Source organism: Pleurodeles waltl, chromosome 7 (assembly GCF_031143425.1).
Source record: "Pleurodeles waltl isolate 20211129_DDA chromosome 7, aPleWal1.hap1.20221129, whole genome shotgun sequence".
Lineage (NCBI taxonomy): Eukaryota > Metazoa > Chordata > Amphibia > Caudata > Salamandridae > Pleurodeles > Pleurodeles waltl.
This window is the reverse complement of record NC_090446.1, coordinates 946,295,803-946,321,639: the sequence shown is the minus strand read 5'-3', so window position 1 is coordinate 946,321,639 and position 25,837 is coordinate 946,295,803. Positions and strand designations below refer to the sequence as shown.

General features: G+C 48.4%; 1 protein-coding gene across 1 annotated transcript in view; it reads left to right on the top strand.

Moving 5' to 3' along the window:
• DNAH17 (dynein axonemal heavy chain 17) overlaps positions 1 to 25,837 on the top strand; it is a 7,556,186-nt gene that overhangs the window by 5,999,591 nt on the left and 1,530,758 nt on the right. The window contains exon 41 of the mRNA XM_069201738.1: positions 4,485 to 4,676. Coding sequence (XP_069057839.1) covers positions 4,485 to 4,676 — 192 coding nt within the window. The remainder of the gene's footprint in view (positions 1 to 4,484; positions 4,677 to 25,837) is intronic.

Below are 25,837 nucleotides of genomic sequence, written 5' to 3'. Positions count from 1 at the left end.
CACCGTGGGACATCTTTTGCATCATGCAGGAACCCGCTGGCATCTTCCTAGGGTGCATTTCTGCAGTCTTAGACTAATCAGGGACTCATCTTTTGCACCCTCTTCTGAGTTGGAAGGGGCTCTTGTCCTTCCTGGAACTTCTTTCAACTTCTGGACTTGGTCCCCTTCCTTTGCAGGTCTTCAGGTCCAATAATCCAGCAGTTGTTCTTTGCACACTTGGTTGGCTGCTGCAAAATCCCAAAAACGTGGTGTAATGTGTCCTAAGGAAACTTGCAGTACTTTACTCCTGCTTTTCTGGGCTCTGGGGTGGGGTAATTTCCGTACCTTTACTGTATTCTTACTCTCCCAGCAATTCTGCACACACTACACTTGTCTAGGGGGGAATTTGTGATTCACATTCCTCTTTTTTAGTATATGGTTTGTGTTGCCCCTAGACCTATTTTCTCCCATTGCATTCTATAGAATTTCCTACTGTTTGCATTGTTCTATGACTATTTACTTGTCTAATTTTGGTGTCTAGTGTATATATTGTGTATAATACTTACCTCCAGAAGGAGTATTGTCTCTAAGATATTTCTGGTACTGTGTCACCCAAAAACCCTTTATTTTTGGTAACACTGAGTATTGTCTTTACTTGTGTATAAGTACTGTGTAACTATAAGTGGTATTGCAGGAGCTTTGCATGCCTCCTAGTTCAGCCTAAGCTGCTCTGCTATAGCTACCTCTGTCAGCCTAAGCTGCTAGAACACTACTACATTCACTAACAATGGATAACTGGACCTGATGTAAGGTGTATGTACCCAAGGTACCCACTACAAACCAGGCTAGCCTCCTACAGTGACCAGCTCTTTGTGGGGTATGTTGGAGCAAAGAAGGGTCTGGCAGTGCATAAGTGAACTATTTCGCGATGGGTTGTTCTTTGCATCAAGATCTGCTATACATTGGCCAGGAAGCAGCCTCAGTGAGGGCTTTAGGGCTCATTCTGTCAGGGGCAAAGCTGCTACCACTGCTTTGGCTCGGGCATTCCGGTCCTGGAGATTTGTCAGGCAGCAACGTGGGCATCTTTGCACACATTTGTAAAGCATTACTGCCTGGATGGCCAGGTACAGAGAGACGGGCATTTTGCCTGTTCAGTCCTTCAGGACTTTTTAGTGTAAGTAGTGGTATCCACAGCCCGCCACCAGGAGGTTATGGCTTGGGTATCTATTCAAAAGGTAAAGAATCTACAGCTACAAGTCTCTATCAGATGATCAGGTTATTTACCTTTGGTAACGCATTATCTGGTAGAGAGTATAGGTGCAGATTCCTTACACCCACCCATGCCTCCCCGCACTGCTGATATATCTAGCACGTTCAGCGTTTATCACTTTTCAGGGTATAGTTTTGCACAGACAAAGTGTTGGTTCTATCCATGACTCTTCTGACGTGGAAGTTTTGTGGATAAAAGAACTGACATATGCGCGCTGGGGTGGTGCCTTCACAGGGGACCGTGACGTCACAGATGGCTCCAACGACGCTGACAAAGCCACGCAGAGCCAGCGGACACACCTGGATCCAAACTATGTCACCCGATGGCGTGCGCAGGGTATTACTAAGCAAAAAATTATGGTTTAGAAGCTGACGCCAGGGAATTCAAAGGTAAGGAATCTGCAGATAGATAAGAGTCTCTACCAGATAATACGAAGGAAGGGGGATTGGTCATCTTGCAGGGTGAGCACCTATCAGGAGGGGGCCGTGACGTCATCTACCTGACCTGGCCACTCAGATGCTTCCAAGGGCCTCTGCCCACCTTGGATTCATCAATTGGCCACCTGGAGGAGCTCTGGGCACCACCCCTCAGGTCGTAATGGACAGGGGAGTGTGAACTGTCCACTGTCCTTTGTCCAGTTTCATGCCAGAGCAGGGACCGGTGCAAACCAGTTTAGTAAAGGAGGACTCCAAATGTGCCCTTCAAAGCATACCGGGGGCGTGGGGAGGCTTCCCCTCCCAAGCCGTGTAAGACCTATTTCCAAGGGAGAGAATATTACCTCCCTCTTCCACAGGAAATCATTTGTTCTGTCTTCATCTGCCTGAGTTGGTCAAGCAGCAAGAGGGCAGAAACCTGTCTGAGGGCTGGCAGCAGCACAGGCTGCCTGGAAAACCCCAGAAGATTGGTAGGAGTAATGCTGGGGTTCCTCTAAGGAGCCCCAAGAGTCTATGGAATCATACAACCAATACTGGCAACAGTATTGGGGTATGATTCAAACATGTTTGATACCAAACATGCCCAGGTTCAGAGTTACCATTATGTAGCTGTACACAGGCAGTGACCGTTGTCCAGTACATGGGTTAAATGGCTTCCCCGCACTTACGAAGTCCACTGTAATGGAGCTGGAGTACGTAGCGGCATCTCTGCTCATGCAGGGGTGCCAACACACACAGGTACCTGCACTCTGCCCTCTGGGCTAGGAGGGTCTACCATAGGAGTGACTTACCGTGACCTGGCGCAGTGATCTGTAATGAAAGGGTGCATGCACCTTTTTACGCAGGCTGCTATGGCAGGCCTGTAGACACATTTTGCATGGGCTCCCTTGGGTGGTATAATACATTTTGCAGCACATGGGGAACTGTTGGAGCCCCTATGCCCTGGGTACCTAAGTACTATATACTAGAGACTTACAAGGGGGCACCTGTATGCCAATTGTGGGGTGTGTAAAGTCCTAGACAACCAAATTTAGAGGGTGAGAGCACAATCACTGTGGTCCTGGTTAGCAGGATCCCAGTGAAAACAGTCAAAGCATACTGACAGCAGGCAAAAAGTGGGGGTAACCATTCCAAAAAGAGGTTAGTTTCCTACAAAAGTAAGCCCTTTCCTCTCCTCGCAGGACAGTACACCTCTGCACCGTGGCTCTTGCAGCTATCAAAGCTTGTTTGCTCCTGCTCCAAGGGATCTTCAGGCACCCTGTAGCCCCAGCCTCCAGCACTTCTTCCTGCCAAGCACAGTCTCCTCCATGCTGCCCCAGAAACGTGGGACTCCTCTTCAGGTATGCTGACTGGGAATCACTGCGACTTCCTGTGCCTGCTGCCAGTAGTTTGACTGAGGGGGCAGCGACTGCTTTTGTTGGCTCTCCCTACTGCTGAGGGTCACCTCAGACTCCCCTCCAAGGTTTGAGGCCCATGAGCTCTGCTGGTCCTCTTCAGTCTTGCAACTCTTCATTTGCTCCTCTTGCATTTGCCAAGGCTTGTTGGTGGTTATCGTGCACCACTGACCATCTGTGACCCGAGAACTGACGTGGGACACCATCTGTACCACTCCAAGGAGTCCTCTTCAGCTCCTGGGGTCCATAGCTGGTCTTCTTCCCTTGTTGACCCACTTCAACATCCACAGAAGGATGGGTAGTGGACCCTGTACCCAGTGGACACGCCATCATGGACTGGACTCTGTCCCCTTCTTTTGCAGGTCCTCTTCTGACAGAATCCATCTTTAGTTTCTTCCAGTCAGGTCCTGGTCTTGCATAAACCCTTTTCTAAGTCCTCCTGTTAGTCCTTGGGGAGACCAGGTAATTACCTTTGCTCTCCTGGTCGCTGGGGATCATTCAGGTACTCACCTCTTGGGTCTCTAGTTCCTCCAGCTTCCCTCTAACAACTCCACATCCATTGGGTGGGGGACTTCAATCCACATCCATTGGGTGGGGGACTTCATTCCACTTTCAGAGTATATGGTTTGGCCCTTCCCTAGGGACCTCACTATTTTCTACCATTATTACCCATGCTTGTTGTTTCGATGCTATTTGCTGATTGATATTATGTATATATATATATTTATATATGTGTGTGTGTGTACTTACCTCCAGTTGGGGGTGACTGCCTATAAGTCTTCTAGTGTTGTGTTACTATAATAAAGTAACTTTATTTTTATAACACTGTGTGGTTCTTTCACGTATGATGAGAGCTGTGTGACTATAGTGGCATTGCATAAGCTCTGCATGTCTCCTAGATGAGGCTTGGCTGCTCATCCACAGCTACCTCTAAAGAGCTCTGGCTTCCTAGACACTGCCTACACTTCACTAATAGTGGTTGCCTGGACCTGGTATAAGGTGCCAACACCATAGATGTCCACCACACACCAAGCCAGTTTCCTAAGGCAGAGGCAAGTTTCAATGAAAATTAACATAAAAGAAGGTAGGTATCTTTTTCTCTTGTAGGGGTAGTAAAAGGTGGCTCAGATGCACAAAAAAAGCTGGGGAGAAGGTCTGGTATATACCAAAGAGAGTATACATATCTGGAGAGTATTAATGCTGAAGAATTGAAGGAGAAGGTATTTTATATACCAAAGAGTATAGATACATGGAGAGTATTAATGCTGAAGAGTTGCCGTAAAAGGAAAGTAACTTTGCATCTGTTCCAGCTGCATAGAAGGTAGCATTTTGTAGCCAGATTTAAATGCATGCATTGTGAACAAGTCTTCAAATTAAGAGCTACAACTTCCTATCCTTGGTATATAGGTGCTTTTTGAAGATGCAGTATCTCACATTTGCCGCATTAATCGCATTTTGGAATTTCCTCGTGGGAATGCTTTACTTGTAGGAGTTGGGGGCAGTGGGAAGCAAAGCCTTTCACGCCTCTCAGCTTTTATCAGTGGATTGGATGTGTTTCAGATTACTCTTAGAAAAGGATATGCAATTCCTGATTTAAAGGTAAGAAACAACTTTGTTTATAAAGGTACGGATTTATTTTTCTTTTAAATTGCTCTTTATTAAACGTTTAGTATTCCTTGTAAGACTGAAATTAGGGCCATATACCGTTTCAGTTGTAGTGCACGATGCTACTCACAGTTACGACCTATAATCAGCCTCTCTTCAATGCTTTGCGGTTGACAAGGCAAGGGCCACCAGGTCAATGAGTTTACGCACAGCCCTGTCCACCTTGGGGGCAGGACATAAGGTCCCACAGGCCGTGTGTTCGGGGTCTTGATGCGGCGCTTGCCCTTTATCGGTGTGACAGTCACAGACTTCAGGTCAGAATGCTAACGTTGCGGAGCACTGCCACATCATATGGGAAAAGTCTGTATGGTACGAGTTGTACCGAGGGCATTTGTTCGACGCAGTACCAAACATTCTTTGTAGCCGTGAGGGGGTCAAGTATGTGTGGTGGACATAATTACACACTTCTCGAAATCTGAGGGCTTTCATCCCAGAATGTGATGCTAATCTGTGTCTGAAAAGACGATCTGTAAATCGTTACTCCAGAGGCATAGTGGCAGGCAGTGCCAGCTCCTTCATCTATCCCAGTACCTTAAACATGTGCAATCCTGTGCTTCGTGGAACTCCACTTCACCACAACAGATGCAGGCCAGGATCAGTAGTAGGCTCCGCTCACAAATCATCTCACACACCTATTGTCTCCTGGAGCGCCGCATGTGTCAGAAACGGACTCAGCGGAATAGTGTATGACTTGCGTACTCCACAAAAGTAAGGTGATCCCCTCTAGGCACAACTGCCAAGTTCGTGATATTAGGGCGTCCCCACTGCGATTGTTGAGCCATCCTCTCAAACGTTGTGAGGCAAGCACTAAGGAGGGAGATCCGGTGAGTCCACCGCCCTGCTGCACCTGAGGCGAGGAGAGGGTGGGGGAGGGAGCTGTCCCTAAGACATCCCTGAATACCAGTGAGCAGGTCTCTCTAGGCCATAGGGCATATCATAAGCCTTTGAAATTGGGCCACTACCTACCACAGTTTGTAGTTCGGCAACACCAAACCACACGCCATCATAGGCAAAAACTACCTACCCAGGGACATCCTGCGCCTACCTGATGTACTCATGAGGTCACAAAGCCATCTGTTGAGGTCCAGGAGCACTGCTCGGGCAGCAACAAGACAAAGTTAGCAAACCGGTACCGCGAGTCAAAAGGAAGGTGATCTTCCTGCTGAGGTTGCCTTTACGGATGTCCTTAGAGTTTCTATAAATGCGGACTTCCCGGTATTTGAAAGAATGGGGAGGGACAGCATAGGTCCCAGAAAGGCCACTCACAAATCCTACAGAAGGAATGTACAGGATTTCTGTACATTAACGTGGAGGCACAGAGCACACTGAAGGAGTCCCAGGATCATAGTTTGGCCTGGAGGTGACATCGTTTAAGTAAATCAGATCATCTGCATGTAGGAAGATGGCTCTGTGTATACTATATCAAAGTGAGATATAATGTGCACAGAGTCAAGGGGTTATCCAGAGGCATAACAGAGGCTAAAGTAGGTAATACTAATGCTCTCGTTTGTGGTAATGTGGTCGAGCAGTTAGGCTTATCAGCAGGTAGTGCAAAGCATTTGTTGTACACGCACAGACAATAGAAGAAGCATACACTCAATGACTTAACTCCAGACCAATGGTTTTTATATATCAAAAATATATTTTCTTAATTTCTTTTTAGAACCACAACATTCAAGTTGCAGGTAAGTACTTCAAAAGATTCGTATTTCACACATGTAGCAACAGTACTTTGTTTAAAATCGATAAGTTATACAGTTTTTGAAATATTGGCAATAATCTGTTTTAAAACTGGACTTTGCAATTTCAGAAAGATCCTAGGGGGAAGAAAAGTTAGACTGATTTGCAGGTAAGTACAACACTTACAGTTCCAGTCTCCGGGGGTTCGGAAGTCCACCGGTTGGGGTTCAAGTTAACCCCAAACACCCACCATCAGCAACACGGGGTCGACCGGGTGCGGAGGTCAAAGTGTAGGCAAAATGAACATGGACTCCTATTGAGACTGGGGGAACTCGGTTTCAGATCTGCAGGAAGGTAAGTACTCGCGACTTTGGATGGCTGACCTCAGGGGTTTAGAGGAGCACTGGGGGGCTCCACAAGAAGGCACCAAACATACACCCTCAGCAGCACTGTGGCCGCCTGGTGCAGGGTGCCATCAAGATGTCAGGTCTCCAATGATTCTCTATGAAGGGACCCTGGGTACCACTCAGAGGCTGCAGGCGAGGTCCAGGGGGTCATCTCGGGCAAACCACTCACTGGACAGGGAGGAAGGCCGCCTGCTGAATGTTACTGCACCGGGGGACGGTTTCTCCAAGGCATTGGGGCTGCAGGTGCAGTGGTTCTTTAGGCATCAGATATCTTTGTCCAGAGCTTTCGCAGTCAGGGGGGTCCTCGGGATTCCCTCTACAGGTGTCGTCGTGGAGGGGTGGAGAGGCCAACCGAGGGTGGGCACTGGCTCAGAATCACCTGAGGATCATCTCTAGCTGGTTGGGCCGAGTAGGAAGTTGGCTCTGTATGTGCTATTTCAAAGTAAGAAATAGCATGCACAGAGTCCAAGGGTTCCCCTTAGAGGTAAGATAGTGGCAAAAAGAGATAATTCTAATGCTCTATTTTGTGGTAGTGTGGTTGAGCAGTAGGCTTATCAGAGGGTAGTGTTAAGCATTTGTTGTACACACACAGGCAATAAATGAGGAACACACACTCAAAGACAATTCCAGGCCAATAGGTTTTTATATAGAAAAATATATTTTCTTAGTTTATTTTAAGAACCACAGGTTCAAGATTTACAAACAATACTTTAAATGAAAGGTATTTCACTTAGGAACTTTAGGAACTTTGAATTAGCAAAATAGCATATACAGTTTTCACACAAATGGCAATAAGCTATTTTAAAACTGGACACTGCAATTTTCAACAGTAGACTGGCTAATGCAGAGATGGGCACCATCTGTGCCCATCAAAGCATTTCCAGAGGCTGGGGGAGGCTACTCCTCCCCAGCCTTCACACCTATTTCCAAAGGGAGAGGGTGTTACACCCTTTCTCAGAGGAAGTCCTTTGTTCTGCCTTCCTGGGCCAGGGCTGCCAGGACCCCAGGAGGGCAGAAACCTGTCTGAGGGGTTGGCAGCAGCAGCAGCAGCAGCTGCAGTGGAGACCCCGGAAAGGCAGTTTGGCAGTACCCGGGTTCTGTGCTAGAGAACTGGGGGATCGTGGAATTGTCCCCCCAATGCCAGAATTGCATTGCGGTGACAATTCCATGATCTTAGACATGTTACATGGCCATGTTCGGAGTTACCATTGTGACGCTGTACATAGGTAGTGACCTATGTACAGTGCACGCGTGTAATGGTATCCCCACATTCACAAGGTCTGGGGAATTTGCCCTGAACGATGTGGGGGCACCTTGGCTAGTGCCAGGGTGCCCTCACACTAAGTAACTTTGCACCCAACCTTCACCAGGTGAAGGTTAGACATATAGGTGACTTATAAGTTACTTAAGTGCAGTGGTAAATGGCTTTGAAATAACGTGGATGTTATTTCACGCAGGCTGCAGTAACAGGCCTGTGTAAGAATTGTCAGAGCTCCCTATTGGTGGCAAAAGAAATGCTGCAGCCCATAGGGATCTCCTGGAACCCCAATACCCTGGGTACCTCAGTACCATATACTAGGGAATTATATGGGTGTACCAGTATGCCAATGTAAATTGGTGAAATTGGTCACTAGCCTGTTAGTGACAATTTGGAAAGAAATGAGAGAGCATAACTGTAGGAGGCTGGACTGGCTTGTAGTGAGTACCAAGGGGTACTTGCACCTTGCACCAGGCCCAGTTATCCCTTATTAGTGTATAGGGTGTCTAGCAGCTTAGGCTGATAGATAATGGTAGCTTAGCAGAGCAGCTTAGGCTGAACTAGGAGACGTGTGAAGCTACTACAGTACCACTTAGTGTCATATGCACAATATCATAAGAAAACACAATACACAGTTATACTAAAAATAAAGGTACTTTATTTTTATGACAATATGCCAAAGTATCTTAGAGTGTACCCTCAGTGAGAGGACAGGAAATATACACAAGATATATATACACAATAGCAAAAATATGCAGTATAGTCTTAGAAAACAGTGCAAACAATGTATAGTTACAATAGGATGCAATGGGGAAACATAGGGATAGGGGCAACACAAACCATATACTCCAAAAGTGGAATGCGAACCACGAATGGACCCCAGACCTATGTGACCTTGTAGAGGGTCGCTGGGACTATTAGAAAATAGTGAGAGTTAGAAAAATAACCCTCCCCAAGACCCTGAAAAGTGAGTGCAAAGTGCACTAAAGTTCCCCTAAGGACAAAATAGTCGTGTTAGAGGAATAATGCAGGAAAGACACAAACCAGCAATGCAACAACTGTGGATTTCCAATCTAGGGTACCTGTGGAACAAGGGGACCAAGTCCAAAAGTCACAAGCAAGTCGGAGATGGGCAGATGCCCAGGAAATGCCAGCTGCGGGTGCAAAGAAGCTTCAACTGGACAGAAGAAGCTGAGGTTTCTGCAGGAACGAAAAGGGCTAGAGACTTCCCCTTTGGTGGACGGATCCCACTTGCCTTGGAGAGTCGTGCAGAAGTGCTTTCCCGCCGAAAGGACGCCAACAAGCCTTGCTACACGCAAATCGTGCGTTTGGCGTTTTTGGACGCTGCGGGGGTCCAGGAGGGACCAGGAGGTCGCAAATTGGACATGCTGAGAGAGGGGACGTCGAGCAAGACAAAGAGCCCTCACTGAAGCAGGTAGCACCCAAAGAAGTGCCAGAAACAGGCACTACAAGGATGCGTGAAACGGTGCTCGCCGAAGTTGCACAAAGGAGTCCCACGTCGCCGGAGACCAACTTAGAAAGTCGTGCAATGCAGGTTAGAGTGCCGTGGACCCAGGCTTGGCTGTGCACAAAGGATTTCCGCCGGAAGTGCACAGGGGCCGGAGTAGCTGCAAAGTTGCGGTTCCCAGCAATGCAGCCCAGCGAGGTGAGGCAAGGACTTACCTCCACCAAACTTGGGCTGAAGAGTCACTGGACTGTGGGGGTCACTTGGACAGCGTCGCTGGATTCGAGGGACCTCGCTCGTTGTGCTGAGAGGAGACCCAAGTGTAGGAGGCTGGACTGGCTTGTAGTGAGTACCAAGGGGTACTTGCACCTTGCACCAGGCCCAGTTATCCCTTATTAGTGTATAGGGTGTCTAGCAGCTTAGGCTGATAGATAATGGTAGCTTAGCAAAGCAGCTCAGGCTGAACTAGGAGACGTGTGAAGCTACTACAGTACCACTTAGTGTCATATGCACAATATCATAAGAAAACACAATACACAGTTATACTAAAAATAAAGGTACTTTATTTTTATGACAATATGCCAAAGTATCTTAGAGTGTACCCTCAGTAAGAGGATAGGAAATATACACAAGATATATATACACAATAGCAAAAATATGCAGTATAGTCTTAGAAAACAGTGCAAACAATGTATAATTACAATAGGATGCAATGGGGAAACATAGGGATAGGGGCAACACAAACCATATACTCCAAAAGTGGAATGTGAACCACGAATGGACCCCAAACCTATGTGACCTTGTAGAGGGTCGCTGGGACTATTAGAAAATAGTGAGAGTTAGAAAAATAACCCTCCCCAAGACCCTGAAAAGTGAGTGCAAAGTGCACCAAAGTTCCCCTAAGGACAAAATAGTCGTGTTAGAGGGAGAATGCAAGGAAAACACAAATCAGCAATGCAACAACGATGGATTCCTGTCTGAAGGTACCTGTGGAACAAGGGGACCAAGTCCAAAAGTCACAAGCAGCTCGGAGATGGGCAGATGCCCAAGAAATGCCAGCGGTTGGTGCAAAGAAGCTCTTACTAGGCTGAAGAACTGTGAATACTGCAGGAACGACAAGGGCTAGAGACTTCCCCTTTGGAGGATGGATCCCCCACGCCTTGGAGAGTCGTGCAGAAGTGTTTTCCCGCCGGATGGACGCCAACAAGCCTTGCTACACGCAAATCGTGCGTTTGGCGTTTTTGGACGCTGCTGGGGCCCAGGAGGGACCAGGAGGTCGCAAATTGGACCTGCAGAGAGAGGGGACGTCGAGCAAGACAAGGAGCCCTCACTGAAGCAGGTAGCACCCGGAGAAGTGCCAGAAACAGGCACTACGAGGATGCGTGAAACGGTGCTCGCCGAAGTTGCACAAAGGAGTCCCACGTCGCCGGAGACCAACTTAGAAAGTCGTGCAATGCAGGTTAGAGTGCCGTGGACCCAGGCTTGGCTGTGCACACAGGATTTCCGCCGGAAGTGCACAGGGGCCGGAGAAGCTTGCAAAGTCGCGGTTCCCAGCAATGCAGCCCAGCGAGGTGAGGCAAGGACTTACCTCCACCAAACTTGGGCTGAAGAGTCACTGGACTGTGGGGGTCACTTGGACGGTGTCGCTGGATTCGAGGGACCTCGCTCGTCGTGCTGAGAGGAGACCCAAGGGACCGGAGATGCAGCTTTTTGGTGCCTGCGGTTGCAGGGGGACGATTCCGTCGACCCACGGGAGATTTCTTCGGAGCTTCTGGTGCAGAGAGGAGGCAGACTACCCCCACAGCATGCACAAGCAGGAAAACAGTCGAGAAGGCGGCAGGATCAGCGTTACAGAGTTGCAGTAGTCATCTTTGCTACTATGTTGCAGGTTTGCAGGCTTCCAGCGCGGTCAGCGGTCGATTCCTTATCAGAAGGTGAAGAGGGAGATGCAGAGGAACTCGGCTGAGCTCATGCATTCGTTATCTGAAGTTTCCCCAGAGACAGAGACCCTAAATAGCCAGAAAAGAGGGTTTGGCTACCTAGGAGAGAGGAAAGGCTACTAACACCTGAAGGAGCCTATCAGCAGGAGTCTCTGACGTCACCTGGTGGCATTGGCCACTCAGAGCAGTCCAGTGTGCCAGCAGCACCTCTGTTTCCAAGATGGCAGAGGTCTGGAGCACACTGGAGGAGCTCTGGACACCTCCCAGGGGAGGTGCAGGTCAGGGGAGTGGTCACTCCCCTTTCCTTTGTCCAGTTTCGCGCCAGAGCAGGGGCTAAGGGGTCTCTGAACCGGTGTAGACTGGCTTATGCAGAATTGGGCACCTCTGTGCCCAACAAAGCATTTCCAGAGGCTGGGGGAGGCTACTCCTCCCCTGCCTTCACACCATTTTCCAAAGGGAGAGGGTGTCACACCCTCTCTCAGAGGAAGTTCTTTGTTCTGCCATCCTGGGCCAGGCCTGGCTGGACCCCAGGAGGGCAGCTGCCTGTCTGAGGGGTTGGCAGCAGCAGCAGCTGCAGTGAAACCCCAGGAAGGGCAGTCTGGCAGTACCAGGGTCTGTGCTACAGACCACTGGGATCATGGAATTGTACCAACAATGCCAGGATGGCATAGAGGGGGCAATTCCATGATCATAGACATGTTACATGGCCATATTCGGAGTTACCATGGTGAAGCTACATATAGGTAGTGACCTATATGTAGTGCACGCGTGTAATGGTGTCCCCGCACTCACAAAGTTCAGTGAATTGGCTCTGAACAATGTGGGGGCACCTTGGCTAGTGCCAGGGTGTCCTCACACTAAGTAACTTTGCACCTAACCTTTACCAGGTAAAGGTTAGACATATAGGTGACTTATAAGTTACTTCAGTGCAGTGTAAAATGGCTGTGAAATAACGTGGACGTTATTTCACTCAGGCTGCAGTGGCAGGCCTGTGTAAGAATTGTCAGAGCTCCCTATGGGTGGCAAAAGAAATGCTGCAGCCCATAGGGATCTCCTGGAACCCCAATACCCTGGGTACCTCAGTACCATATACTAGGGAATTATAAGGGTGTTCCAGTAAGCCAATGTAAATTGGTAAAAATGGTCACTAGCCTGTCAGTGACAATTTGGAAGTAATGAGAGAGCATAACCACTGAGGTTCTGGTTAGCAGAGCCTCAGTGAGACAGTTAGGCACCACACAGGGAACATATACATGCACACCTATGAGCACTGGGGCCCTGTGTGACAGGGTCCCAGTGACACATACATATAGGCCACAAACCTATGAGCACTGGGGTCCTGACCAGCAGGATCCCAGTGACACATAACAAACATACTGAAAACATAGTGTTTTCACTATGAGCACTGAGGCCTGGCTATCAGGGTCCCAGTGAGACAGTGAAAACAGTGACAAACACCCTGACATACACTCACAAACAGGCCAAAAGTGGGGGTAACAAGGCTAGAAAGAGGCTACCTTCTCACACAACCCCCCCCCAAACGAAGGACAATAAGGCTAACCTTGGCCAGTTGAGACTTTATTGTCTAAGTGGTGATAAGTAGAGAGTAGCTCTGCAATAGACTGGTTACTCCCTTTATCATCCACTATATGGTTACTTCCCTGTGGGGATGTAAACCACCCTGTTTGAAGTTTTTTAGCTAACCAACAATGCGAAGATGTATTTTCAGAGTTTCTATCAGTAAGTTTTAGTTTAGAGCAGTGGGAATTATCCACTGAACCTATTTGTAATGATGGAAATGCCAGACAGGGATGCTGTCTCAGTAAAGCCATAGCTGGGCAAAAACTTTGTCCATTTGGCTGGAAGAGAGAACAGGGATGCTGTTTCTCTTGAGTTGGAGCAGGGCAGGGATGCTGTCCTATGAGCTCCACACTAGGGCAGGGATGCTGTCCTAAGTGTTGTGAGGCAGTACAGGGTTTCTGCACTAAAGTTTCTCTGGGAGGGTTGGAGGGATGCTCCATGTTAACTAAAATGGTGCTCTTTTTGTCACCAATGTTAGTTATTCCACAGAGAGGTACTTCTACCTCAGGGAGTCCAGCTATGCCAGCTGATGATTCCCTTGGAACAGGTGCCACCCCAGGAGAGGTTTCTCCCACCACAGGAATGGTATCCTGAATGGTAGGGTGGTTAGGGGATACTGTGATACCCTTTTTACCTGTTGATGGAGAGGGATCCTGAGTTTTCAGGCCTTCTCTCCTTTGCTTTTTCATTTCACTTGAAATGAGAGGGAACAATTCCTCAGGGATGCCCAGCATGGCTGCATGGGCATAAAACTCTACATCAGCCCAACCTGAGGCCTCTAGGTCATTACCTAAGAGACAGTCTACAGGTAAGCTAGGTGATACCACCACCTGCTTTGGGCCAGTAACTCCACCGCAACTAAACTGAATTATAGCTAAGGGAAGAAACTTAGAGGAGTTATGGACATCAATAATCTTATACTGTTGTCCAATGATGTGTTGTTCAGGAGGCACTAGGTTTTCAGTCACCAAAGTGAAACTGGCACCTGTGTCCCTGTAGGCCAAGGCCTCAACACCATTTATTGAAACTGTCTGCCTGTACTTATCCATTGTAAGGGGACAAGCAGCCAGTGTGGCAAGGCCAATGCCACTAGGTGTGATAGAAACTGTCTTGGGACTGATTACATCAGTTTCCACTATGGACCCATAAGTGAACCCAACTACACCCTTTGCTTGACTGTTGCCAGCAGTCCCACCACTAGTACCACTACTGCTAGGGGCACTAGAGCTTGATGTATTAGTGGTGGTAGGCTCAGGGGGTTTACCTGGACAGGACTTATCCCCTGGCCTATGGCCTCTGTTTTTACACACAAAGCACCAAGGCTTTTTAATGTGTGCAGGTTGGGAAGAAGAGGAAGAATTTGTTTTATCCCCACCCTCTGAAGAGTGTTTAAGATTTGAAGTGGGATCTTTGGTTTTACCCTTATCCCCATGCTTATCTTGAGATTTTTCACCATCTTTCTTCTTATTGCCATCTTTGTCACCCCCTGTATGAACTTTTCTGTTCACCCTTGTTCTGACCCATTTGTCTGCCTTCTTTCCCAATTCTTGGGGAGAGGTCAGATCAGAGTCTACCAGGTACTGGTGCAACAAATCAGACACACAATTATTAAGTATATGCTCTCTCAGGATTGTGTTATACAGGCTTTCATAATCAGTAACTTTACTGCCATGTAACCACCCCTCCAAGGCCTTCACTGAATGGTCAATGAAATCAACCCAGTCTTGTGAAGACTCCTTTTTGGTCTCTCTGAACTTTATCCTGTACTGTTCAGTGGTTAAGCCATAACCATCCAGGAGTGCATTCTTAAGAACTGTAAAATTATTGGCATCATTTTCTTTCACTGTAAGGAGCCTATCCCTACCTTTTCCACTAAATGATAGCCATAGGATAGCAGCCCACTGCTTTTGAGGGACATCCTGTACAGCACAGGCCCTCTCAAGTGCAGCAAACCACTTGTTAATGTCATCCCCCTCCTTATAAGGGGGAACTATCTTGTGCAGATTCCTGGAATCATGCTCTTTTGCAGGATGACTATGGGGAATACTGCTGCTGCCACCATGGGTATCTAAACCCAACTTCTGTCTTTCCCTCTCTATTTCTAAAGACTGTCTATCCAAATCCAGCTGTTGCTTCTTGAGCTTCAGTCTGGTTTGTTCCACTCTCAATCTATTGAGCTCCCTTTCTAACAATCTGTCATCAGGGTGGGTGGGAGGGACATTTCTAGATACAGAGGTATGATGGGAATGAACAGAAGGAGACCTGTCCCTTACCAAGGGCACCCTAACAGCTTGGCTACCAGCATAATGTGAGAGCACATCATCAGTATGATGTGATTCAACCTCTGTACCAACTATGCTAGACTGTCTAGTAATGGGCAGGCTGAGAAGTTTCTTTCCTGAACCTTTTCCTGGGGGAGTCCCTGGATCAGATTGAGAACCATTAGCTACTTTTTCTACAGATTGGGCACTTATGGCCTTATCCTGTACTCTAAGCATATTAATTAACAGTTCTAAGGAAGGATTCTTCCCTACACTCAAACCTCTCTCTATGCAGAGACTCCTTGCTCCTTTCCAGCTAAGGTGATCATATGCAAGTTTGGACAGTTCAACTTTTTGGCCTGTGCCAGACATTTTTAGAGAGAGTTAAAGTGATAGACAAAGAGAAAAAAGTTTTCAGAACTTTTTGGAAAGACAGAAAAAACTTTTTAAACTTTTAAGAACTTTTTGAAAGTTTAGAAGTACTTTTCAGCACTTAGAAAAGAGTGAAAAGAGGAAATGCAAAACTTTTTGGCTATGTGTATATACACTGACCTTGTTTTGTATATTTTTCTCTTATGAAAAGTACAATGACAAGAGTGGTAAGCAGTCTCAAGCACTTATCCCACCACTGCACAACCAATGTAGGAGGCTGGACTGGCTTGTAGTGAGTACCAAGGGGTACTTGCACCTTGCACCAGGCCCAGTTATCCCTTATTAGTGTATAGGGTGTCTAGCAGCTTAGGCTGATAGATAATGGTAGCTTAGCAAAGCAGCTCAGGCTGAACTAGGAGACGTGTGAAGCTACTACAGTACCACTTAGTGTCATATGCACAATATCATAAGAAAACACAATACACAGTTATACTAAAAATAAAGGTACTTTATTTTTATGACAATATGCCAAAGTATCTTAGAGTGTACCCTCAGTAAGAGGATAGGAAATATACACAAGATATATATACACAATAGCAAAAATATGCAGTATAGTCTTAGAAAACAGTGCAAACAATGTATAATTACAATAGGATGCAATGGGGAAACATAGGGATAGGGGCAACACAAACCATATACTCCAAAAGTGGAATGTGAACCACGAATGGACCCCAAACCTATGTGACCTTGTAGAGGGTCGCTGGGACTATTAGAAAATAGTGAGAGTTAGAAAAATAACCCTCCCCAAGACCCTGAAAAGTGAGTGCAAAGTGCACCAAAGTTCCCCTAAGGACAAAATAGTCGTGTTAGAGGGAGAATGCAAGGAAAACACAAATCAGCAATGCAACAACGATGGATTCCTGTCTGAAGGTACCTGTGGAACAAGGGGACCAAGTCCAAAAGTCACAAGCAGCTCGGAGATGGGCAGATGCCCAAGAAATGCCAGCGGTTGGTGCAAAGAAGCTCTTACTAGGCTGAAGAACTGTGAATACTGCAGGAACGACAAGGGCTAGAGACTTCCCCTTTGGAGGATGGATCCCCCACGCCTTGGAGAGTCGTGCAGAAGTGTTTTCCCGCCGGATGGACGCCAACAAGCCTTGCTACATGCAAATCGTGCGTTTGGCGTTTTTGGACGCTGCTGGGGCCCAGGAGGGACCAGGAGGTCGCAAATTGGACCTGCAGAGAGAGGGGACGTCGAGCAAGACAAGGAGCCCTCACTGAAGCAGGTAGCACCCGGAGAAGTGCCAGAAACAGGCACTACGAGGATGCGTGAAACGGTGCTCGCCGAAGTTGCACAAAGGAGTCCCACGTCGCCGGAGACCAACTTAGAAAGTCGTGCAATGCAGGTTAGAGTGCCGTGGACCCAGGCTTGGCTGTGCACACAGGATTTCCGCCGGAAGTGCACAGGGGCCGGAGAAGCTTGCAAAGTCGCGGTTCCCAGCAATGCAGCCCAGCGAGGTGAGGCAAGGACTTACCTCCACCAAACTTGGGCTGAAGAGTCACTGGACTGTGGGGGTCACTTGGACGGTGTCGCTGGATTCGAGGGACCTCGCTCGTCGTGCTGAGAGGAGACCCAAGGGACCGGAGATGCAGCTTTTTGGTGCCTGCGGTTGCAGGGGGACGATTCCGTCGACCCACGGGAGATTTCTTCGGAGCTTCTGGTGCAGAGAGGAGGCAGACTACCCCCACAGCATGCACAAGCAGGAAAACAGTCGAGAAGGCGGCAGGATCAGCGTTACAGAGTTGCAGTAGTCGTCTTTGCTACTATGTTGCAGGTTTGCAGGCTTCCAGCGCGGTCAGCGGTCGATTCCTTATCAGAAGGTGAAGAGGGAGATGCAGAGGAACTCGGCTGAGCTCATGCATTCGTTATCTGAAGTTTCCCCAGAGACAGAGACCCTAAATAGCCAGAAAAGAGGGTTTGGCTACCTAGGAGAGAGGAAAGGCTACTAACACCTGAAGGAGCCTATCAGCAGGAGTCTCTGACGTCACCTGGTGGCATTGGCCACTCAGAGCAGTCCAGTGTGCCAGCAGCACCTCTGTTTCCAAGATGGCAGAGGTCTGGAGCACACTGGAGGAGCTCTGGACACCTCCCAGGGGAGGTGCAGGTCAGGGGAGTGGTCACTCCCCTTTCCTTTGTCCAGTTTCGCGCCAGAGCAGGGGCTAAGGGGTCTCTGAACCGGTGTAGACTGGCTTATGCAGAATTGGGCACCTCTGTGCCCAACAAAGCATTTCCAGAGGCTGGGGGAGGCTACTCCTCCCCTGCCTTCACACCATTTTCCAAAGGGAGAGGGTGTCACACCCTCTCTCAGAGGAAGTTCTTTGTTCTGCCATCCTGGGCCAGGCCTGGCTGGACCCCAGGAGGGCAGCTGCCTGTCTGAGGGGTTGGCAGCAGCAGCAGCTGCAGTGAAACCCCAGGAAGGGCAGTCTGGCAGTACCAGGGTCTGTGCTACAGACCACTGGGATCATGGAATTGTACCAACAATGCCAGGATGGCATAGAGGGGGCAATTCCATGATCATAGACATGTTACATGGCCATATTCGGAGTTACCATGGTGAAGCTACATATAGGTAGTGACCTATATGTAGTGCACGCGTGTAATGGTGTCCCCGCACTCACAAAGTTCAGTGAATTGGCTCTGAACAATGTGGGGGCACCTTGGCTAGTGCCAGGGTGTCCTCACACTAAGTAACTTTGCACCTAACCTTTACCAGGTAAAGGTTAGACATATAGGTGACTTATAAGTTACTTCAGTGCAGTGTAAAATGGCTGTGAAATAACGTGGACGTTATTTCACTCAGGCTGCAGTGGCAGGCCTGTGTAAGAATTGTCAGAGCTCCCTATGGGTGGCAAAAGAAATGCTGCAGCCCATAGGGATCTCCTGGAACCCCAATACCCTGGGTACCTCAGTACCATATACTAGGGAATTATAAGGGTGTTCCAGTAAGCCAATGTAAATTGGTAAAAATGGTCACTAGCCTGTCAGTGACAATTTGGAAGTAATGAGAGAGCATAACCACTGAGGTTCTGGTTAGCAGAGCCTCAGTGAGACAGTTAGGCACCACACAGGGAACATATACATGCACACCTATGAGCACTGGGGCCCTGTGTGACAGGGTCCCAGTGACACATACATATAGGCCACAAACCTATGAGCACTGGGGTCCTGACCAGCAGGATCCCAGTGACACATAACAAACATACTGAAAACATAGTGTTTTCACTATGAGCACTGAGGCCTGGCTATCAGGGTCCCAGTGAGACAGTGAAAACAGTGACAAACACCCTGACATACACTCACAAACAGGCCAAAAGTGGGGGTAACAAGGCTAGAAAGAGGCTACCTTCTCACACAAGGGACCGGTAATGCAGCTTTTTGGTGCCTGCGGTTGCAGGGGGAAGATTCCGTCGACCCACGGGAGATTTCTTCGGAGCTTCTGGTGCAGAGAGGAGGCAGGCTACCCCCACAGCATGCACAAGCAGGAAAACAGTCGAGAAGGCGGCAGGATCAGCGTTACAGAGTTGCAGTAGTCGTCTTTGCTACTATGTTGCAGGTTTGCAGGCTTCCAGCGCGGTCAGCGGTCGTTTCCTTATCAGAAGGTGAAGAGAGAGATGCAGAGGAACTCGGCTGAGCTCATGCATTCGTTATCTAAAGTTTCCCCAGAGACAGAGACCCTAAATAGCCAGAAAAGAGGGTTTGGCTACCTAGGAGAGAGGAAAGGCTACTAACACCTGAAGGAGCCTATCAGCAGGAGTCTCTGACGTCACCTGGTGGCACTGGCCACTCAGAGCAGTCCAGTGTGCCAGCAGCACCTCTGTTTCCAAGATGGCAGAGGTCTGGAGCACACTTGGGGAGCTCTGGACACCTCCCAGGGGAGGTGCAGGTCAGGGGAGTGGTCACTCCCCTTTCCTTTGTCCAGTTTCGCGCCAGAGCAGGGGCTAAGGGGTCCCTGAACCGGTGTAGACTGGCTTATGCAGAATTGGGCACATCTGTGCCCAACAAAGCATTTCCAGAGGCTGGGGGAGGCTACTCCTCCCCTGCCTTCACACCATTTTCCAAAGGGAGAGGGTGTCACACCCTCTCTCAGAGGAAGTTCTTTGTTCTGCCATCCTGGGCCAGGCCTGGCTGGACCCCAGGAGGGCAGCTGCCTGTCTGAGGGGTTGGCAGCAGCAGCAGCTGCAGTGAAACCCCAGGAAGGGCAGTCTGGCAGTACCAGGGTCTGTGCTACAGACCACTGGGATCATGGAATTGTACCAACAATGCCAGGATGGCATAGAGGGGGCAATTCCCTGATCATAGACATGTTACATGGCCATATTCGGAGTTACCATGGTGAAGCTACATATAGGTAGTGACCTATATGTAGTGCACGCGTGTAATGGTGTCCCCGCACTCACAAAGTTCAGTGAATTGGCTCTGAACAATGTGGGGGCACCTTGGCTAGTGGCAGGGTGCCCTCACACTAAGTAACTTTACACCTAACCTTTACCAGGTAAAGGTTAGACATATAGGTGACTTATAAGTTACTTAAGTGCAGTGTAAAATGGCTGTGAAATAACGTGGACGTTATTTCACTCAGGCTGCAGTGGCAGGCCTGTGTAAGAATTGTCAGAGCTCCCTATGGGTGGCAAAAGAAATGCTGCAGCCCATAGGGATCTCCTGGAACCCCAATACCCTGGGTACCTCAGTACCATATACTAGGGAATTATAAGGGTGTTCCAGTAAGCCAATGTAAATTGGTGAAATTGGTCACTAGCCTGTTAGTGACAATTTGGAAAGAAATGAGAGAGCATAACTGTAGGAGGCTGGACTGGCTTGTAGTGAGTACCAAGGGGTACTTGCACCTTGCACCAGGCCCAGTTATCCCTTATTAGTGTATAGGGTGTCTAGCAGCTTAGGCTGATAGATAATGGTAGCTTAGCAGAGCAGCTTAGGCTGAACTAGGAGACGTGTGAAGCTACTACAGTACCACTTAGTGTCATATGCACAATATCATAAGAAAACACAATACACAGTTATACTAAAAATAAAGGTACTTTATTTTTATGACAATATGCCAAAGTATCTTAGAGTGTACCCTCAGTGAGAGGACAGGAAATATACACAAGATATATATACACAATAGCAAAAATATGCAGTATAGTCTTAGAAAACAGTGCAAACAATGTATAGTTACAATAGGATGCAATGGGGAAACATAGGGATAGGGGCAACACAAACCATATACTCCAAAAGTGGAATGCGAACCACGAATGGACCCCAGACCTATGTGACCTTGTAGAGGGTCGCTGGGACTATTAGAAAATAGTGAGAGTTAGAAAAATAACCCTCCCCAAGACCCTGAAAAGTGAGTGCAAAGTGCACTAAAGTTCCCCTAAGGACAAAATAGTCGTGTTAGAGGAATAATGCAGGAAAGACACAAACCAGCAATGCAACAACTGTGGATTTCCAATCTAGGGTACCTGTGGAACAAGGGGACCAAGTCCAAAAGTCACAAGCAAGTCGGAGATGGGCAGATGCCCAGGAAATGCCAGCTGCGGGTGCAAAGAAGCTTCGACTGGACAGAAGAAGCTAAGGTTTCTGCAGGAACGAAAAGGGCTAGAGACTTCCCCTTTGGTGGACGGATCCCACTCGCCTTGGAGAGTTGTGCAGAAGTGTTTTCCCGCCGGAAGGACGCCAACAAGCCTTGCTACACGCAAATCGTGCGTTTGGCGTTTTTGGATGCTGCGGGGGTCCAGGAGGGACCAGGAGGTCGCAAATTGGACCTGCAGAGAGAAGGGACGTCGAGCAAGACAAAGAGCCCTCACTGAAGCAGGTAGCACCCAAAGAAGTGCCAGAAACAGGCACTACAAGGATGCGTGAAATGGTGCTCGCCGAAGTTGCACAAAGGAGTCCCACGTCGCCGGAGACCAACTTAGAAAGTCGTGCAATGCAGGTTAGAGTACCGTGGACCCAGGCTTGGCTGTGCACAAAGGATTTCCGCCGGAAGTGCACAGGGGCCGGAGTAGCTGCAAAGTCGCGGTTCCCAGCAATGCAGCCCAGCGAGGTGAGGCAAGGACTTACCTCCACCAAACTTGGGCTGAAGAGTCACTGGACTGTGGGGGTCACTTGGACAGCGTCGCTGGATTCTAGGGACCTCGCTCATTGTGCTGAGAAGAGACCCAAGGGACCGGTAATGCAGCTTTTTGGTGCCTGCGGTTGCAGGGGGAAGATTCCGTCGACCCACGGGAGATTTCTTTGGAGCTTCTGGTGCAGAGAGGAGGCAGGCTACCCCCACAGCATGCACAAGCAGGAAAACAGTCGAGAAGGCGGCAGGATCAGCGTTACAGAGTTGCAGTAGTCGTCTTTGCTACTATGTTGCAGGTTTGCAGGCTTCCAGCGCGGTCAGCGGTCGTTTCCTTATCAGAAGGTGAAGAGAGAGATGCAGAGGAACTCGGCTGAGCTCATGCATTCGTTATCTAAAGTTTCCCCAGAGACAGAGACCCTAAATAGCCAGAAAAGAGGGTTTGGCTACCTAGGAGAGAGGAAAGGCTACTAACACCTGAAGGAGCCTATCAGCAGGAGTCTCTGACGTCACCTGGTGGCACTGGCCACTCAGAGCAGTCCAGTGTGCCAGCAGCACCTCTGTTTCCAAGATGGCAGAGGTCTGGAGCACACTGGAGGAGCTCTGGACACCTCCCAGGGGAGGTGCAGGTCAGGGGAGTGGTCACTCCCCTTTCCTTTGTCCAGTTTCGCGCCAGAGCAGGGGATAAGGGGTCCATGAACCGGTGTAGACTGGCTTATGCAGAATTGGGCACATCTGTGCCCAACAAAGCATTTCCAGAGGCTGGGGGAGGCTACTCCTCCCCTGCCTTCACACCATTTTCCAAAGGGAGAGGGTGTCACACCCTCTCTCAGAGGAAGTTCTTTGTTCTGCCATCCTGGGCCAGGCCTGGCTGGACCCCAGGAGGGCAGCTGCCTGTCTGAGGGGTTGGCAGCAGCAGCAGCTGCAGTGAAACCCCAGGAAGGGCAGTCTGGCAGTACCAGGGTCTGTGCTACAGACCACTGGGATCATGGAATTGTACCAACAATGCCAGGATGGCATAGAGGGGGCAATTCCCTGTTCATAGACATGTTACATGGCCATATTCGGAGTTACCATGGTGAAGCTACATATAAGTAGTGACCTATATGTAGTGCACGCGTGTAATGGTGTCCCCGCACTCACAAAGTTCAGTGAATTGGCTCTGAACAATGTGGGGGCACCTTGGCTAGTGGCAGGGTGCCCTCACACTAAGTAACTTTGCACCTAACCTTTACCAGGTAAAGGTTAGACATATAGGTGACTTATAAGTTACTTAAGTGCAGTGTAAAATGGCTGTGAAATAACGTGGACGTTATTTCACTCAGGCTGCAGTGGCAGGCCTGTGTAAGAATTGTCAGAGCTCTCTATGGGTGGCAAAAGAAATGCTGCAGCCCATAGGGATCTCCTGGAACCCCAATACCCTGGGTACCTCAGTACCATATACTAGGGAATTATAAGGGTGTTCCAGTAAGCCAATGTAAATTGGTAAAAATGGTCACTAGCCTGTCAGTGACAATTTGGAAAGAAATGAGAGAGCATAACCTCTGAGGTTCTGATTAGCAGAGCCTCAGTGAGACAGTTAGTCACTACACAGGTAACACATTCAGGCACACTTATGAGCACTGGGGCCCTGGGTTACCAGGGTCCCAGTGACACATACAACTAAAACAACATATATACAGTGAAAAATGGGGGTAACATGCCAGGCAAGATGGTACTTTCCTACACAACCCACCCCCAAACGAAGGACAATAAGACTAGCCATTACCTGATGAGTCTTCATTGTCTAAGTGGAAATATCTGGAGAGTCCATCTGCATTGGAGTGGCTACTCCCAGGTCTATGTTCCACTGTATAGTCCATTCCCTGTAGGGATATGGACCACCTCAACAATTTAGGATTTTCACCTTTCATTTGTTTTAGCCAAAGTAGAGGTTTGTGGTCTGTCTGAACAATGAAGTGAGTGCCAAACAGGTATGGCCTCAACTTCTTCAGAGCCCAGACCACAGCAAAGGCCTCCCTCTCAATGGCAGACCAACGCTTTTCTCTAGGGGTCAACCTTCTACTAATAAAAGCAACAGGTTGATCCTGGCCCTCAGAATTAAGTTGTGATAGGACTGCCCCTACTCCTAATTCAGATGCATCAGTTTGGACATAGAATTTTTTAGAGTAACAAGGGCTTTTCAGGACAGGTGCAGAGCACATGGCCTGCTTCAGCTCCTCAAAAGCTTTCTGACAGCTTGCTGTCCATAATACCTTTTTAGGCATTTTCTTGGAAGTGAGGTCATTAAGAGGGGCTGCCATGGAGCCATAGTTCTTAATGAACCTCCTGTAATACCCAGTGAGGCCTAGGAAGGCTCTCACCTGAGTCTGAGTGGTAGGGGGAACCCAATCAATAATTGTTTGGATTTTCCCCTGAAGTGGTGCAATCTGTTCCCCACCAACAAGGTGTCCCAGATAAACCACCTTACCCTGCCCTATCTGGCACTTTGAAGCCTTGATAGTGAGGCCTGCCTTTTGCAGGGCCTCCAAAACTTTCCATAGGTGGACCAGGTGATCATCCCAGCTGGAGCTAAAGACAGCTATATCGTCCAAATATGCTGCACTGAAAGCTTCCAGCCCTTGCAGGACTGTGTTCACCAACCTCTGAAAAGTGGCAGGTGCATTTTTCAAACCAAAAGGCATTACAGTAAACTGGTAATGTCCTCCAATGGTAGAAAATGCAGTTTTAGGTTTAGCATCTTCTGACAATTTGATCTGCCAATACCCTGCAGTCAAATCAAAAGTGCTTAGATACTTGGCAGATGCCAGTGTATCTATGAGCTCATCTGCCCTGGGTATAGGGTGAGCATCAGTTTTGGTTACCAAGTTGAGACCTCTATAGTCTACACAAAACCGCATTTCTTTCTTTCCATCTTTAGAATTGGGTTTTGGTACCAGTACCACAGGAGAAGCCCATGGACTGTCAGAGTGCTCAACCACTCCTAGTTCCAACATTTTCTGAACTTCTTGCTTTATGCAGTCCCTGACATGGTCAGGCTGCCTATAGATCTTACTTTTGACAGGTAAACTGTCTCCAGTATCTATAGTGTGCTCACACCAAGAAGTGGTGCCTGGCACAGTAGAGAAGAGTTCTGAAAATTGTCCTAGGAGATTTGTGCAATTGTCTTTCTGCTCAGCAGTAAGACAATCAGCCAAAACTACACCTTCCACAAGAGCATCTTGATCTGTGGAAGAGAAGAGATCCGGTAGAGGATCACTGTCTTCTTCCTGTCCCTCATCTGTTGCCATGAGCAGGGTGACATCAGCCCTGTCATAGTAGGGTTTCAGGCGGTTGACATGGAGCACCCTAAGGGGACTCCTGGCAGTGCCTAAGTCAACCAAGTAGGTGACTTCACCCTTCTTTTCAACAATTGTGTGGGGTCCACTCCATTTATCTTGGAGTGCTCTTGGGGCCACAGGCTCCAAGACCCACACTTTCTGCCCTGGTTGGTACTGAACCAAAACAGCCTTCTGATCATGCCATTGCTTCTGGAGCTCTTGGCTGGCCTGAAGGTTTTTACTGGCCTTTTTCATGTACTCAGCCATCCTTGATCTGAGGCCAAGTACATAATCCACAATATCCTGCTTAGGAGCTTTTAAAGGTTGTTCCCAACCCTCCTTTACAAGTGTGAGTGGACCCCTAACAGGGTGTCCAAAAAGAAGTTCAAAGGGGCTGAAGCCCACTCCTTTCTGGGGTACCTCCCTGTAGGCAAAAATGAGGCATGGTAGGAGGATATCCCATCTCCTGCGGAGTTTTTCAGGGAGACCCATAATCATGCCTTTGAGAGTTTTATTAAATCTCTCCACCAGTCCATTTGTTTGTGGATGATAGGGTGTTGTGAACTTGTACGTTACACCACACTCCTTCCACATGGCCTTTAAGTATGCAGACATGAAATTGCTTCCCCTGTCTGATACCACTTCCTTTGGGAAGCCCACTCTGGAAAATATTCCCAGGAGGGCCT